Source organism: Lissotriton helveticus, chromosome 6, assembly GCF_964261635.1.
Source record: "Lissotriton helveticus chromosome 6, aLisHel1.1, whole genome shotgun sequence".
Classification (NCBI taxonomy): domain Eukaryota; kingdom Metazoa; phylum Chordata; class Amphibia; order Caudata; family Salamandridae; genus Lissotriton; species Lissotriton helveticus.
In genome coordinates this window covers 255,528,724-255,547,234 of record NC_136067.1, presented here as the reverse complement: position 1 = coordinate 255,547,234, position 18,511 = coordinate 255,528,724, and the positions used below count along the sequence as shown (strand labels likewise).

At 42.6% G+C, this 18,511-nt stretch overlaps 1 protein-coding gene across 2 annotated transcripts in view; it reads left to right on the top strand.

Annotated features, from left to right (window-relative positions):
• Positions 1-16,820, top strand: part of LOC144761320 (protein FAM228B-like) — a 223,841-nt gene extending 207,021 nt beyond the window's left edge. For both annotated transcript variants that reach the window (XM_078646761.1, XM_078646760.1), the window contains one exon: positions 15,371-16,820. In XM_078646761.1, the coding sequence (XP_078502887.1) occupies positions 15,371-15,545 (175 nt within the window). In that variant the 3' untranslated portion in view covers positions 15,546-16,820. The remainder of the gene's footprint in view (positions 1-15,370) is intronic.
• Positions 16,821-18,511: the final 1,691 nt, after the last annotated feature.

The window sequence follows — 18,511 nt, the reverse complement described above, 5'->3', positions numbered from 1 at the left end:
TTATTAGGGTAACAGGCAGTATTGAGTACCTTGTTTAAATCCCCCCAAGGCCACCCATTCTTGCATGAATTATTTCCGTCAGGGCAGGAGGTGGGGGTAGTATCGTCAGCTGTTATTAGGGCGAACCAGGCTTCACAAGTTCCATTATAAGAGAATGGGAAAGGAAAAAGAGGCATCCCTCCCTTTTTCTGATGAGGTGGGATGCGGCCACATATCCAACAATTGGTGCTATTACTGGCCTGCTGAGTGTGGTGTAGCATCTGTATGAAGGTATTGTTTCGCAAGGCTAGTCTATGTGCTTGTTCATGAGGGGGTAGGTCATGATAGGTGTGTTCCTGAGTGCTGTTGGGTGTATGAGAGGTGTGTTGTGTTGGAGGAAAAACAGTGTGGAGATTCCAACCAAGACACATCATAACTGCCATGAGGAAAAATAATACTGTCAAACATATAGTAGGACCATTATGTCTTTTTCTAGAGTTCATTTTTTTTTTTCTCCCACATAGTCAAGGTGTTAAAATCCATTCTCATGCTCCAACCGCTTCACCACTGGACCGACGCCCAATGGACTTAATTAGCCAGAGTCCGAATGGCAGACCTTAACTTTGATTTGTAGTCCTGTTGTGGGGTTAGTTCCAAAGGCAATAAAGATTGTTCAGTCACAATGTCAGTGGGATTGGCAGGGCCATCAGCAACAGTGTCTTTTTGTCCAAAATGTTTCCGGCAGTGGCATGCGTGGAGCCAGCCCTTCCTGCCCTCGACCTTCACTGCTGTCCGTGTTGTTAGTAGTACGAGTCTTGGCTTCTTCCACCTGGGCTGGAGGGGGCTGGTCCGGTCGAAGTTCCTCACGAGGACCCAGTCCCCGGGTCGGATGGCGTGTTCTTCCGGGTTGGTTTTGTCAGGGAAGGTGGCAGCAACCTGAGAACGACAAGATTGGAGTGCAGACATCAAGGAAGCCAGGTAGTCAGTCAGCATAGTACTGTCAACATCAGTTATTCTTTTAGGCCTTGGCGTACCCCACATATTTGGTGGTCTGCCAAAGACCACTTCATATGGAGATAAGCCAGTTCTGGAATGGGCTACCATACGCATGTAGAAGAGGGCAACCGGTAAGGCTACCATCCAGTCCACGCCTTTGTCAGTGCATATCTTGGCCAATTTTGTCTTCAAAGTTTGGTTGTGTCTTTCTACAAGACCTGCTGCTTGAGGATGTCTTACACAGTGAAACTTCCAAGTGTACCCTAATAGAAGAGACACTTGCTTCATGAGTTCAGAGGAAAAAGGTTGGCCGTTATATGAGTAGATGACACGGGGCAACCCATACCTTGGGAAAAACTCTCTAACTAATTGTTTAGCAGTTGTCGTTGCAGTGTAATCTGGGACGGGATAGGCTTCTGTCCATCTGGTCAGAGCACACACTACAACTAGCACATACTTGTGACCTCTACATCTCTCCATCTGGATATAGTCCATCTGGAGAACTTCAAATGGATGGTCAGGGGGTTGGAATCCTCCCTGTTCCACCTTTGTGCCTTTTCCTGTGTTGAACTGATTACAAATCATGCACGTTTTAACTTTTTGTTTGGCTGCAGTTCTCAAATGTTTGTTGTGCCATATATTCTGTATGCTGTCTAACATTGCTTTTTCTCCCAGATGCGCTGGTCCATGTATGGTGTTTACCATAACCTGTACCATGGCATCCGGTAGAAACCATACTGCTCTTTCAGGTGTCATCCAGCCTTGATCTGTAAGGACCCCTCATTTTTCCTTCCATTCTAGCAGTTCCTGTGGTGTGGCGTGACTTTGGACATCCTGGATGTCAGAAAAGGGGTCTCGTATTGTATATTGGCGGTGTGGTATACTTAATTCTGTGTTTGCTGCTAACTTGGCTGCACTGTCTGCAGAATCATTTCCTTTTGATATTTCATCTGTTCCTTTTGTGTGCGCTTTACATTTTAGCACTGCGATTTTCTCTGGTAACTGACTGGCCTCTAAGAGGGCAGTGATGAGTGTAGCATGCTGTATTCTGGACCCATGTGATGTGAGAAATCCTCTCTCTCTCCACAATGTACTGAAGTTGTGTACAACTCCAAAGGCATATTGTGAATCTGTGTAGATGTTAACTGACTTTCCTTTTGCTAAGTGACATGCTCGTGTTAGGGCTATGAGTTCTGCTGCCTGTGCCGACAGTATCTCTATCTTGTGTGCTTCTAAAGTGTCTGTACCATTTGTGACGGCATAGGCTGCTGCTAATTCTCCTGTGGGGAGTCTCATACATGAACCATCAACAAAGAGTGTCATTTCTGCCTTAGCAAGGGGAGTATCTTGTAAATCTGGTCTTGGTTTGGTCACTAAATCAATTATGTCAATACAATCGTGAATTTCTTCAGTAGGAGAGGTCAGTGGCAACAGTGTTGCTGGGTTTAAAATGTTACAGCGTCTAATCTCAATGTGTGGCTGAAAAAGTGTCATCTCATATCCGGTGAGTCTGGCTATGGTCAGATGCTGTGTTTGTGTTCTGTTTAACAGAAGTTCTACAGCGTGTGGGACCTGAACTATCAGATGATGTCCCAATACAATAGAATCGCTTTGTCTAATAGCTTGTGCAGTAGCTGCTACTGATTTTAGACATGCAGGCAATGCTTGTGCTACTGGATCTAATGTGCTTGAAAAATAACCACATGGTTTATGTTTGTCTGCTTGAAGTTGGGTCAGAACTGATAGTGCTGTACCTGAGTTTTCTGTTACAAATAATGAAAAATCTTTGGTGTAATTAGGTGTTGCCAGCACTGGGGCTTGACACATAGCTTTTTTAAGAGACTGAAAGGCTTGCGTGTGTTCATCTGTCCAGGGTAATTGTGGAGTAGCGCCAGCTTCGAGTGTTGTCAGCTGCACTAATGGTTTAGAAATGAGTGCAAATTGTGGGATCCACTGTCTACAATATGAGGTGAGACCAACAAAGGCTCGAACTTGTTTCTGTGTTGTTGGTTGTGGTATTTGTAGTATGAACTGGATGCGTTCCTGTGTAAGCTGCCTACCCTCCTTTGACAGCAAGTGCCCTAAGTATGCCACTTGCTGTAAACAAAATTGGAGCTTACCAGGGGAAACTTTATGGCCATTTGCAGCTAGGAATTCTAGTACTAGTAGTGATGCTTCAGCACATGCTGCGTCAGATCTGGCCGTAATGAGGATATCATCAACATATTGTAGTATGGCTGTATCCGTGGGCATTTGAACAGTATCTAGTTGTCTTTTTAATGCTTGGCTATATACGCTTGGACTCTCTGTGAAACCTTGAGGAGCTCTTCTGAATTGGAAACTTCGTCCTTGTAAGGAGAAGTCAAAAAGGTATTGACTGTCTGGGTGAATAGGTATGCTAAAGAATGCGTTTTTCAAGTCAATGACTGAAAAATGCGTTGCTTCCGCATCTATGGCTGTGAGTAGGGTGGAGATGTCTGGGACCACAGGGTGTTGTGGAATGACACATTTATTTAGCTCTCTCAAATCCACCACTAGTCTGTAGACACGTGGTGTTCCTGGTTCCACTTTTTTATGGACTGGTAAAACAGGGGAATTGCAAATGTTAGAAGTTGTTTCCTTAATCACACTGACTGTATTAGGTCCTGAATAATCAACATTAATGCTTGTTCAGCCTGAGGTGGAATTTTGTATTGCCTTATGCGTGGTAGTTGGGCTCCCTCTTTCAGTGTAACCTTGTGAGGTGTTATTTCCATACATCCTACTGTGGTGGAATCAGTGGCCCACAGGGTGTGTGGCAAATCTTTCAAACGCTCATCTAATTCTCTACTTGTGTAGTGGCCCTTGAAATCTCGCAGAAATAGTCTGACACCTGTAGGTGAGCAAACAATGACAGCTCCTAATTCTTTCAATGTTTTTATACCAAGCAAGTTTTCTGGACATGATTTTGTCAATATAAGATCTGTAGTTGTCGTGAGGGGACCAACCTGCAAGGGCAGTGGTTTTGACGTGGCGTTTGTCACAGGTTGTCCAGAGAAACCCAGAGAAATACTTTTTGAACCCGAGAGAGGAGCCTCTGGGACCTCTTGATGGCTTATTATTGTTTTACTGGCCCCAGTGTCTAGTAGAAATTTCCTATCCTCCCCAAGAAGTCGGACCTCTATAAATGGACCTGTCTGATCTACTGGAATAGGGATTAGGGGCAGTTTGTCATCTTCTCTCTCTGGGCAACATCATGAGAAATCTGGGTAATATTCAGTGTAGGCGCTGTCTATAATATTCATTTGGGCCATTTGTGTTGTCAGTGGAACTGAAGGTGTTGAACTGTCTAGGGAACCATTCTGTTTTGGCTGGTATGGGCGTGGCTGGGTCTTACCAGTAGCCAAATTATGCTTTAAGACTGGGCAATCTTTAACGAAGTGTCCCATCTTCTTGCAATAATTACAAGTGCTTTTTATATTTGTCTGGCTACTTGGTGTCTGTTGACGCTGGGGTGCAGTTTGGGCTACTAATGCTTTCATCTTTGTGTCTTTCATGCGTTTCTTATCATTTTCTTCTTCATCCCTAATGCAATTCTGGTGATATTGTAGCATTTGTAACACCTGTGGAGGTGTATGTGCTTGCCAGGTACTTTCTACTTTTAGTACTCTGTCCTTAATGGCTGGCAAGGCGTTATCTACTAATTTGGAAACAAGCAGATGCGGGTAAGCTTCACTTGTCGGCGTAAGGCCGCTATTTACCGCAAAACATTTGTCAAGTCTGGTGTAATAATCTCCTATGTCTTCACCATGTTTCTGTTTGCAGGAGGAAATGGCATCCCAGTCCTCCTTTTTCACTGTTAGTAACTGTGGTAACACCTTTAAAATAGTGCCAGGAAGTGCTTTTAGTCTGTCTCCTATACCTTGACCCGCTACTCTAGTATTTTCGTCATTCTGAAGTTCAGTCCATCTAGTGTGTTCACCTGCTACTTCCCAATCCTTTTCTCTTAGTTTGTCATATATACCTGATGGCAACAATAATTTCAGAATTGCTGTGATATCAGAAAGAGCATATGTTCCCATCATTAATACATCTCCTAATTCCTTAAAGAATCCAGCAGGATCCTTTGAGTGGGAGGGAACCATCTCTTTCATCCTTAGTAACTCAAGTTTTCTCAAGGGTACATAAATGAAGACGCGTTGTAGCGCTCCATTTGTGTCAGTTCTGAGGTGGACCTCTCTCATGGGGAACTGGCATGTTTGAGGAAGTCTATTAGTTGATCCACACGTATTATGGGGAGATCTATATCCAGTCACTTTCTGGTATTTCTGTCTGAAATCTATAAATGTGTTGAGAAAAACTGAACTATTGTGGAGGAACATGTTATCAGCGCAGTCAGACAGAAAATCTTCGAGTCTTGGATCATGTTTAAAATGAGTGTCATTGAGTGTGATGAGATGTTGTACCATGTAGAGACTTGCTAATCTTTGATGTGAGCGTGGTAATGCTAGAAAAAGCTGGGCTATGAGATCATTGTCATATATCTTATATTGAGAAAAGGCAGAGGGTGTTGAATTACTGGAACCTCATATGGAGGTGGAGTATCTAAGAGAAAATTGGTGAAAGTATCCTCTGGTAGTGGGGCTGTAGGCTGTGCTGATGCAATGTTAAGGTTTTCAGGTGCAGATGGCAATACAGGATAAAAACCAGTAGAAATGGCTGATTGTTCCCTTTTATTCCTTTAACTAACTACTTCTTTCCCTACTTCTTGTAACTGTTCTTTCTTGGCCTGCTCTGACATTCTCTTACCCTTTTCAACCTTATGCAATTCCTTCTGTTGCCTCCTATGGGCTTCTTTTCTCCATAACTCTACTGAGTCACTCTGTGACTGGCGGACTCTCTTTTTCTTCCATAACTATTCCTCTAATTTTATAATACATTCCATGTCAAAAGTACCATTTTCAGGCCATCTATATCTGTGTTCTAAGTCTTTAGTATAATCCACCCATAAATCACAATAAATAATTGCACCGTCACCATGTTTTGCATACATGAAGTGTCCTGGAGTATCCCGAGGAGGAAGGGGAATTTCCTTCTCAAGAATACTCCTTTTGGTTGCCATCTTACGTATTTTCGAGAAAATAGGCATGATGGCAAGACTTTCAAAGATTTTAGAAGTGAGAAAAACACAAACAGAACAAATATCTTTACCGTACCCACGAAAGAGGTGAGTCCGTCTTTTATACTAGTTTAGTAGTCCTCACAAAATAAGTGAGAAACCCACAAAAACATGTATCTTTACCGTGCCCACAAGGTAGTGAGTCCGTCTTTTATACTAGTTTTAGTAGTCCTCACCAAAGATAGGTGAGAAACCAACAAAACGCGTATCTTTACCGCCCCCACAAAAGCTGTGGGTTCGTCTTTATACTTTTCAGCAGTACTCACCGAAAAATAACTGGAAGGCCTCTTGAAGATTTTGGAAAAACGCGGCGCGCAGTTTCAAGGTGGGATTTGTAGAACCTCGGACTCGTCTGCTTCGCAGGTTGGGCTTTGGTTCAGGACGTTCCGCTATTTCCTCACCGCCTCGTGTGGATGCTGGGCCGCAGTCGGTCCCCCTCTTCGCCTCGAGGGAGTTAGCGGGAATTCCCCGCGTTGTGCACTTTTGAAGTCCGTCAAAAGTGTGGAGGGGACCGTACCGGGTCCAATATCGCCGGCGCGTGGGGGAAAGGGAATGTCCCTGTTCCGGGCGCCAATTAATGTGGTAAATTAAATTTACTTATTACCTCATTTCTGAATTTCTATGCTTAATAAATAATAATTTCTTGTCAATGCAAAGCGAGGAGTCCGTGGTGCTCAAATGTAGGAGGAGGAGACCAATAACTCGAGTTAAGGGGAGCGCTTCCAGCACCAAGCGGGCACAGGAGCAATCTCTCAAGTCCCTCTCTCGAAGTGGGGGTGTCTTTATTTTCAACAGCAGGACATTTATACAGTCTTGGTCACGAGGCAAAATAGAGGAACAAGCAGGTCATGGCAGATAGAGGAACAAAGATCAGCAAGAGGAGCAGATTGTGAAGAAATGGGGGCGTGTCTTAGGCTTCGTGAGGGGACTTGCGATGTGAAATAGTCTGACAGTTGGAAGGGGAAGGCTTCCTCATTTGGGGTTTGTGCTTGTGCTTCATGTCAAAAAGAGGAACTATCTTGTGTAAAACAGAGACCATCTGCTCTCTGGCTTGCAGTAACTAATTCTTAAAACAGGAACTATCTGCTGGTTCTGGGAATTGGCTGAAGCACAGGAAAGGGTGGTCAATGAACTAAGATGCCAGGTGCAGGGTGTCTTACAGTTAAGAACAGGAACTATCTGCTGCTGGTTCCCAGAATTGGCAGAACCACAGAAATGTGTGTGTTCACAGTGTACAACCTTGTGCTTCCTCTTTCAGTTGGGGGTGGTCACAGGGCAGTTGGTGTGACAGGCTGAGTTACCAACAATGGACAGGATGTGGCTGAGTCTCTGGCACAACTGGGGGAAGGCACACAGGCAGGCTTCTTGGAATTGGCTCGACCACAAGGAGCAGGGGATTGTGCAAGATTTAATGGGGATGTGAAGGACAGTTTTCAGACAAGTTGCTGAGAGCATGTCGCACACAAAATGGGTGTTTGTCTGAGAAAAATGGCTACCAGGCAGAAACAGGGAAATGATGGGGCACAATTGTCATTTTTATTTCCACACATGGCTGGAGACACAACAATGCATTATTTTGGCAATTTGTGACTAATTGATGAGTAAAAAATGTTTCAAATCTAGTCTTGAGCCATGAGAACATTACAAAATGAGGAGACTAAAGGAGTATCCACCAGAAAGAGGGCTCTTGAAGGAGACTTATTTTTTCAGTCACTGTAGCGCAGGGCACACCTCTCACACTGGATGGCAGAGGGGCAGAGCCAATTAGTCAAATGAAGAACAGTCCATTACAGGCAGTGCAAACTTGTAAGCAGGGTGTTCGCCTCAGGAACAGAATGCAAATGTTCTTAGTGTCACGAGCAATCATTGGGTAGATCAGGGAGCTGCTCAGAAGACCAAAGCAGTTTTTGTCAGTCATTTTTTCTCCAGCCGATCTGTGGCTTAGGAGGGCAGGAATGTTGTTTGCCCCAAACATGGAAGGATCATAGGCTCCAATCACTGTGTGCTCAAGGAGCACAACATACACCGAGCACAAGAACACTCAGACATGTGACACCCAAATAGAACGGACATCACACATGGTACATGTCATAACTGCCCACATTTATGCAAAGAGAAAAATGGAGCCCAGTTGTGAGGGAACTGAATGGATTTACCTCATGAGGGTCAATATACCATCTACCTTGGGGGCAGGCAAAAAAAGTTCTGTGCTTTTGAACCATTGATCCAGCTGTCGCCAATAGTCCTTATCCTCATAGGGGTGGGGTAATAATCACCCTCCACCATGGGTAAAAGCAAACATTAGGGCCCCTATCTATAAAGCCTTTGCATTGTCCTTGCATGACGCAAGGACAATGCAAAGGCTTCAGAAATATTCACGAAGCCTCACAAGTCCTTATTTGAGTGGCTTTGTAAAGAAATGTGATGAAATGCCCTGCTTGGCTGCATTATGTTACATCTCAACTTGGGAGGCGTTCCATGGATGGAGCATGGGCGTACCCATGCTTCCATCCATGGATTTTGGGGCATTCCCAGATTTACAAAGACTTGTAAACCTGGGAAGCATCAGAATGCTACGCCTTTCCAAGTGAGGCGTAACAAGTAGAAATATAAATTTTCACTCGTTATTTCCTCTTTCCACTTGTGCAGCATTCTTCAGCACGCCTAAAAAGAGCAAAATGCCTCTAAGGACACCGCCCTGCACAAAAACTATTCTGTCCGTAACACAGACACTTTTGCACCATGGTCAACCTTGGTGCAAGAGTGTCTACATTGGTGCTAGGCAGCACACAGTGTGCAGGTGCAAGGAGAGAGCAGAAATGCTCCATAAGTTTGTAAATGCAGAGCATTTCTGCTCTTTCCCTTTCACTCAATGCAGTGCAGCAACTTTGCCTGCTGCCCTGCTTTGCGGGAAACTTTAGTTAATGTGTCCCTAGGTGTGCCATTGAACCAGCAGAGCCATGCTGTTTGCTGACGGAGCAAAAATGAAAAAGCACAGCTCCTACAGTTGGGACAATTGCTTCGAGTTCACTGCATGTGAAGCATGAGCAGGACAGAAAAGCAAAAAACTGGTCAACCGTGCAAGGCCTTTTATCCCTGTACTTCCACTGAAAAACTTGATAATATCGACCATTGAATCCTGGTCTGAACCATGAAATGCAAAGGAGTCATGAACTGTTGGGCATAAGAAAAGAGTTTGCCTTAATGAAAATCCCAAACTTTACTCTCCAGCCATTTGGTCTAGAAGTGAGTCATAAAGGGATAACTTCTACTTGGAATGGTTCTAAATCAAATTCTATTTGATATCCTTTTATACTCTCCAAGACCCAAACATCCTTTGCCAGTTGTCCTCATTGATCTTGGAAGAATCTTCGGGCCTGATTTAGACCTTGGCAGGACTCCCTTCATCCCTCTGTTGCGGAGTTTACAAGTACTGAGCCTCGCTGACCGTATCCCGCTATTTGTATTCAGATGTGGGCTGACTGAACCACCGTCTGCATCAACAGGCTGTTTCCCATCGCATAAGTGGCACACTTTTGTTGACGCAGCAGACTCCTCTGCTAGCTAATAGTACTCTGTCACCATGAGGCCAGCAGGCTTGCACTGAGCCTGTTTAGATTTTCCTGTTGTGCAGGCGTTGTCCTAGCAGCAGTTTGCTGACGGAGTGAGTCCCTGGTGGAGTGGAGACTGGTAAGTACTACTTACTGTGTCAATACACATATATAATGTTTGCTTCAAAAATATATGGAGGTAATGTTTTATGCCCCTTTCTTTTACATATTACATAGCACACAAACAACACACACTATTGAATGCACACCCATAGGCAACACAAACACAACAACATAATTTCTCTAAGTATCAATACAGGTGTGTTCATTTTACCGTGATAAGTTGTCAAATGAACACTAAACAATTACACATAAGAAAAAACTGCATGTAAGAGCAATGTAAAAATGCCTTAGGGTAAAGCAATTGTCAACATACGATTCATAATAGGACAAGTGTGAGAAAAGCTTAGCTTACATCCCGCCTACAACGGAGTTGATTAGCGTTGTGGTCAAGGAGAAGCAGCAAAGGAAGGACCTGAACACTAGTGTTCAAGTCAGATACGGAAGTGGGGAAACAGAAAAAAGGTATGTTTCTGCCTCATTTCCTTCAATTCCGCCAACTCAAAGTAGGAGGTATCCCCTCCACAGATTCCTTGATGGACAGGCACATCGTGATGGGCCCGGTGGTAATCTTGGCTGGACTTCTGTCAACAGCCACTTTTGCCTCTGAAGCCGTTGATGCTGGATAAATATTCTGGCAGAGACGACAGCACTTGGACGGTCTATTGTCCACAGACCGCCAACATCTAAAGAGAGCGGACATTGAAGCCGTCGTAAAAAATTGACGTCAGTACCAGATCTGCCAAGATCTAATCAGGCCCTTAATCTTCCTCCCACCTTTGTTTGGATAAAACCAGTTAGTCTTCATACTCACCATGTCCTGAATTGGAAGTTTGTCCACATCCTCAACCTACCCGCTTCCTCCTATTCCCCATTGTGGATAGAAATCTGTAATTCATTGGTTACTTCTATAGCTTCCACTATTTTGGTATCCTGAATAATGGGACTTAAAATTTGTCAGTCTGAAAGGTTGCTCTCTCCTTCCAGCCAGTACATAAAACCAGTTTTTTGTAAAAAAAAAAAAAAAAAGTATGCATTGAAATTGTGAAAGTGTGTATATATTTACTCAAACTATTCCACATTCCTTCTCCAAATAAAAAACTTTGGGCATCTTCATTCGTTAATTTTATTGCTATATGTTCTAATTTTGGGTAAATCCCATAAACAAAAAACTAATTGCGCATTGGCACCATCCTCTTAATAAATGAATATTTAAACCTGTCCCATTCAAGTATGCCTCCTCTACTAAAACAAAAATTCTTGCCAATGGTCCCAGAATGTTCAGAACCCTATCTTGGCATTGCTTAAGAGACCTTTCTAAGCACTTTCTCGGCTCTCTACCCAATTTAAATATTTAGGGGATTAACTCTGAGCCTAATTTATGTGTCAATGTGGCCTTCTCATCGATTACAGGACGAGAGCACTCCACTTTCATATTGCTCCTTTCATCCCTTTCCCGTGGTTTCCTGATCCAATGTTTAATGTAATCAGCCACATGTTCTAGGGGCCATCAATCTTTACCCCTTGGGTGTCTTATGTCTCGTGGGTCAAATAATTTCCCCCCCCAAAGGATCCAAACCCAATTTCACATCTTTTATTTTACTATTTGGACCTTCTCCAAATTCTTCATCTAGACATTTGTTATAGTCTAGGTCCAAAATATATTCATCCAAGTTGAATTTATTACCTGCCATTTCAATCCCATCTAATGGAATTTCTTTACTTTCAGTGATTCACTTCGTACCGCATCAGCCACCAACACACCCTGAGTCGCTTTGGGCTCCCTTCTTATTGGAAGTTATTTCCATATGCTTTCTGTTTTTAATACATTTGCCTCATCGGCCTCTATTCATCTCCTCCTCCTTACTGTCTCCTGAGCCACATCATGCAGTTTCTTAGATACAGTGTTCCTTATCAAACTTTCCTGGCTCTTACCTACATTCTCCTTTTCTGCCATAATTATTTGGGACGCTTACCCTAGTTTTAAAACTGGGCTTTCCTTGTTATAATACGCTTTTTTTGAGTGTTATAAAGCCTCAGCAATCATTTGTTTACTCTCCCTGCAGCGAACGCTTTTCGAAGCGTTTCACTGCCTAGCAACGTGCCTCGCACGCCTAATTCCCTTCTAAATATAACCATAAGTTTATGAAGGCCTTTCTCCTTTAAACAATAAACTTTTTGTTAAAATTCATGCCCGATCGCCTTTCAAAATTGACGTTCTTTGCTATGAACATCTTGCACCTTGGCTACATAGACTGTGCACATGATTAGAAGCACAAAAGTCTCTGCACAACTGTCAGCTCATGCACTATCAACGCACAACAGTCATTAAAAAAAAAAGAAAACCCAAGAGCGAGTCACTCAACAGCCGCTCCTTTGCAACCGAGCTGCCCCATAAGTAATAATTCAAAAACACTTTCAATTAACATTGTAAATGTCTTTTGTTCATAAATAAACATCATTCATTACAAAAACTTCAGTGGCTTCCCATCTTTACAATCTGCCATATAGAATGTTTTAAAATCTTAACTCTTAAAACGAATTACCTTTCTAAACGTATCTAAAGTTTCTAAACGTATCTAAAGCTGCTTAATACCCATAAAGTGGGTAAAGTATTCATCATCTACTATTCATACCACATCTTACACATTTAATGCATATCACAATATACTTATCTGCTCAGAAGCAGCAAACAAAAGAGGAAGAATATGGAGGACAAGGAATACTTATGGGGCTGAAGATTCAAATTGATTGTGATGTGTTTTGGGTACTTAAAGCTTTTAATTGTTGCTGTCCAGAAGGAGTAAGTAAAAGACTATGCATACTGCTAGCCTCCTGTCTTGCCATAACATTGGAGGTTCACTTCCAGAAAAGGCATTCAATTAAAAGGCTAATCCTCCCAAGCTCTGCCCTGAAGAAAATACTTGCCCGTGCCTGCTTTGAATCTCCTTCAATTGATGAGATTAGTCCATCTTGAAGCTTTGCTGTAGATAAGAATATTTAGGATATACTTTTTCACTCTGGGAACTATTTTCGACTGCAAGCTTTCTCATCATCCCCTTTGCAGGAATCAGAGGGAAATACTATGTCCATCTCTCAAGGTACGCCTCCCATGGTAAACCTTTTGAAGTAAATCTATTTCTTGCATGTTTTCACTTAATTAGTCATCTCTGCTGAAAGTACCAGAAAGTCGAAGTAATTCAACTATAATTCTTGTCAAGCCTGTGCAGCAAACATTTCAGGCCTCAAGACCATACTTTGGAATATATATTAACTCATTTCCCAATTTGACCTTGTAGGTTAGGAAAAGGAGACTAATCTTTCCCCTCAACAGGGCACATTCACCTGAGCCCTTCAATAAAGGACCTCAGAGCTCACCCCGGCCTCCTCCCCAGGTGAAAAGCCCAGTGTGGCTCCCTCTAATTGTCAGATTTCGAGTTCGCTGTCTAAAACAAATGACAGCTATTACCCTGCCGATGAGGAGACCAGCACATTGCTCACAGACTAAGACAAGTGCCTCGTCTAGTAATGAGCTCTATGGTTAGCATAGCACCCCTGCTTTCAAGCTAGTTGCCCATGACCTAGGAGACTCTGGGACACCTGGGCAATCCTTGTAAAAAGTTAACTGTTGTCCATGGATCCACCCAAAACATAGTTTATATATTTGTAAAGAAAACAGCATTAAAATCAATAAACTAAGGGTCGGATTAAGAGTTTGGTGGACAGGTTACTCCATCACAAATGTGACCGATTTCCTGTCTGCATTTTTACAAGTACCGGAGTAACCCATCAGTCGAACTCTAAATCAGGCCTTAAGTAAATGTGTATATAAGAGATGATAACAAAGGAAGGATAAAAGAGCTTACCCAGGAAATGAGAAAAAACTGCAAGGACAATGCAGACAAAGAAACAACACTTGAGGAAATGGTATGTATTTGTGGAAATCTTCCACATCAAAAGCATGTCCACAATTTTGTATGGTGCCTCAGTTACTGAATATCTGACTGAGGGCAACCTCTGGTGAACTTTCAAGGGCCAGATAGGGTCTAATCCTTAGGAGGTGATGCAACTTGAGCTTTAGCTGCGGCCTTTGAGAGTGGTGGCTCTTCCAATGTCACTCTCAGGCATGTCTGATATGTAGTAAACCATACCACATCCTTTATTGTATCTTATGATGAACTCTTGTGAGCACACCATCTCAAGTATCAAGTGGACTATTTGTGAAAAGTTGTTGTGCTGCTTGTGGCGTGCTGAATTATAGGCTTAATTAATATTTTAGTCTTTCAAGAGAATTGTCTAACTGTTGCATTGGAAAAATGTATCGCATGTTAGTTGGGAGAGTTTGTTTTAATTGAGGTAAGAAACTCAGTCTCACAGTATGGGAGCCGAGGTACAATTCCCAGCAGTTCCTCTCTCATATTTGAAATGCTTTTCTTGAACTGATGGTGATACATCTAGGACGAACAGAGTTTTTTAATGACATTGTTGTGTGGTAATTTGTACCTTTATAATTAGGGCTCCCGGTTTTATGGTATTTGTTTAACATGTATTTATCAATAGTTATTTTTTGGCCATTGTATTGGTATTAATCTATATTTAGTTTGTGGTATGTTTTGTAAACATATGGTGTGATACCTTGTATATTTCTACATGTATTTAACAGACAAACGTGTTCTCATACATTGATGCCTGTAAGGCGATCATTATATAGCTTAAAATAATAAACCCTCCTTTGAAATGTGCATCATAGCACAAATACTTATTGATATATACATATGGTAATGAAAGCAAATCTCTTCGAAATGTTTAACTTCACATGCTGCCAACAGGTACAGCTATTGGCCTGAAAGTCAATAATCTCAACACACTGAGTCACACAAAAGAAGCCAAATTATCTGTATTTCTCCGCTTTTAAAAATAAATACAGACGGGAAACGCAATGTTTTCTTTCTGCATGTATCTGTAAAAATCAGTAAAAACGGAAAATAGGGAGCCTTATTTATAATGGGTGGATCAACTTTTTGGGAAGCGGGAGATGTCTTGGAACTTTTCAATGTGAGTATCTCCTCGTGCATTTGGACTTTGTAATTTCCTTAAAAATCACGGAATGGGGCACGTACACCAGCAAATCACTTCCAGGTGCAGTTCACAGCTCAAATAGCCTCTTCTTTGTTTCCAGTCTTGTGTCTTATGGTCATTCTAGATTAACAAATATATTGAGTGCAATCCCTGATACACTGCTTGCTATTTTTGGAGCTTCTTAAAGTACTGTAGTGCAGCTAGTTTGAAAGCAATTCAAATTTCAGGTACCGGTTAATTACCAGCCTCATGCATATTAAAATACAAAGCCTAGAAAAACACCACGTGCTGCTTTCATCAGTCAAGGCAGAAACTGTGGGATATCTGCTGTAGAGGCGATGATCTGACACCATAGTATAACTGTAGAATAGGCTTTGTTGTAAGCGTACAACCCAAGATTGTAGGTCTGGCAGGCTACACCTATAAAAAAAAACACAGTAAATACCCCAAAGGGTAGTAACTTTCTCTATTCTTTGTTGCATTTTAGGCAGAAGATGATGGGAAGATTCAACATCAGTTCTCTGGACCCCAACTTCAAGGAAGACCAGAGACCAGCATTGGATCGCTACATGAGCGTAGGCTTCAAGAGAAGGTTCCCTGAGCGCACGCCGACCACAAAACAAGCGCCCACTCACAAAGGGGCCAAACTGATAGCAGTATAAATATGTCCTGCTTGCTGCCACACTTGGCCATCCCTTGTGTCAAGTAGTCTTCTTTTTGCACATGGCAACACAAGCAAGCACACTCTTCATCAGCAAAGGTGCACCACCCTGTAAGTGATGAGGCATAACATCTGGAGCAGATGAGGCACAGAAGAAAGGCACTAGCTGTCGATCACACGATGCATCAGTGGGAGTCATGGCGATGTCACAGGTGTCAATGCGGTTTAAAATCAATGACTGCTTGTGGCTGGGATGTCACTGATTTCTAATGGAGGACCAAATTAGGATTTTTGAAGCACAATCTATGAAAAGTTGCATAGTGATGTGCCGATTTACTTTATCTTTCTTCCCTAGGTTTTCTTCCTAAATGCGCTTTTATTTTTCAAACCACTATAATGAGGAAAGTGGGCAACACATGGAATTTGTTTTACATCACTCTTCTTTTTGCTGCTCCTTTTCTTTTTTCATTTCAGCCTATTACTGAAAATGTTTGCATTACAGTGTAGTCAGGAACACAGTAAAGTACTCAAAGAAAATACTCCGAACTGAACTAAAAAAAGAACTGTTCACTCTGAACTGAGTGGTCCACCATGCCCAGCTCCAGGGCAGCTTTAAAAGACAGCCACTGATTATGTAAGTGAATGTACAATGTGAAATAAGAGATGGGCATGGGAAGCCTTCAGAGAAGCTGATGGTTTCCACATCAGGCAGTACAGCAGTGGCAAGCACCAAGATGTACCAAGATAACCCAGCGTTAGTTTCCACTCACTCACGTTAGCGCTACTAAGGCCCTTCCTCCATCCATGGCCCTGTACTTTTCAAGGTTTCCGCATGGACGTCATTTAGGGGTCGCCAGGGCTCCTTTGTGACCCCTGGTACTGCTTTTGCGACCCGTGGCCTCATGGGTGGCAAATTCAGTGCCAGGAACAAAAGCAGCGCATCCATATGGACGTCGGTTGGGGCTCCACTCTCCTAGTTTTCAATCCAGTTATTTTATTACACTAATAATGAATAATATCACGTTATTCACTATTAGTGTAATAGGAAATGGAGTACAATTAGCTGGAATATTTCCTGTCTGGCAGCTGAGGTAAGTAAAATGCGATTTAAATGTATGTTGTGTGTGCTTGCAGGTGAGAGGGTGCTTATGAAGAGAGAGTGTCTGTATGAGAGGATATATGTGTAAGCGTGTGATGTCACTTCCACTACCTTTTGCATTTTGGTGAATTGACGCTCATGGGGTCATGCTTCAATTACTTCGATTTTTAACCTCTTCCGTGCTCGTGACGGAACCACTCCGTCACGAGCCACGGACGCGCTGTGGTGGTGACGGAGTGGTTCCGTCACGGCGCGGCCGCCCCGTCCACGCTGCAGGAATTCCACGCCTGCGCGGACGTTCTATTAAGCGGGCGGGCCGTGACGGAACCACTCCGTCACAAGCGAAGCGCGCCCGTGGCTCGTGGCGGAGTGGTTCCGTCAGAAGCATCCCGGCGCTGCGCGGACCCCCCTGCCCCCAGCGCCACGCGGCCAAGGGGTTAAAATCAATGGAAATGAACGTGAGACTTAATGAGTAATTGGATATTATTTATTTGAAACATTTGTCAAATGCAAACTAAAAATCCAAAACTTTGCTAGTGAGACAAAATATAAAAATTAAAGTATTGTGAAAAAAGAGCACGTAACACTTTAAAGAAACCCTGGTGGATCCTTTAGGAAATTATAATGCACACACAACCGTTCTCAAATGAATATAGAAAATATATATATACCCATACAAAACGGAATGCAAGGCCTATGTTTCGTTAGTTAAAGTTGCATGCCCCTGGTTTTATTTTCTCTCACATTTGACTGACATTGGTTCGATTAGAGGATTTAAAAGTTGGCTGCTATCCATGTTTCCACATGCCAGAGCATAAGGAAGGCCTCTATCTAAAGTGTCAGCACAACATACAAAGACCACAGCAGCTGTAAGGTGTTGTCAAACTACTGTATGATTTACTTGTGCAAATGTTGATTTTACAACAAAGGCAGACAACAGGCGAGATATATTATAGTTAAAGTATATATCAGAAAATATACACCCTCGTTAGATCATTGTCTAAATAGGAGTTGACCAAAAGTTAAAGTATATCTAGCCTGACTGCTTTAGAAGTAGCTGGACTTTTATGTAATCACCTCTTCTAAAAGGAAGCATTTTACAAAGCTGTGTAATGCAGTTCCTTTCTTTTGGGAGGACTTAGGGATACCATACCTAATCACAAATATTTTGATTCCTAACAACAATGCACTGGGTATAGACAAGGGCAGAATGTAGATCAAAATCCAAGATAGGTGCCGTGGTTCTGGGAACCAGTTTACTTAGTTGAAGGTTCCCAGGTCTACATTACTGCCTTAAAGCACAGGAAAACTAAATTCAGTTCTAGTAAATGACCCCAACCGTCAACAGCAAGCGAGCTGGTCTGTTATCAACAACATATTTTCGCTTCTCGAAGAAAACAGCATTATTTTCACGCCTACTTTGTAACCCAATATTGTTGCTTTACTAGTACACATAGCATAAAATTGCCCTCTGTTTTGGGTTGTCCAGCAGTGTCTAAGTGTGCTCCCACTTCGCATGTCTTCTGAAGAGCGGTCTTAGTGTTCGATCTTTAATTGGAACGTTAGAATGTTGCGAGCTCCTTTAGAGACAATGAAGTGGCTCATGGCTAATACTAGCTGTTATAAGCCTTCTGCTCCAATATTTACATTTCTGTTTCTTTGCTTTACCAGCTTTACAGCCCTTCTGCTTTGGGCTATACCAGTTGTTAAAGGCCCCCAATTATAAGCCCTCACCTGCCGCTCCGGCCTATACCTCTGACTCAAGACCTTTCATGACTTTAATAACTGGTGTACCCCTCGGTAGCAGGCTATATTATATATTTACATAACAAAACCTCCATAAAGTCTAGGCCAAGCGTCTCCAACCT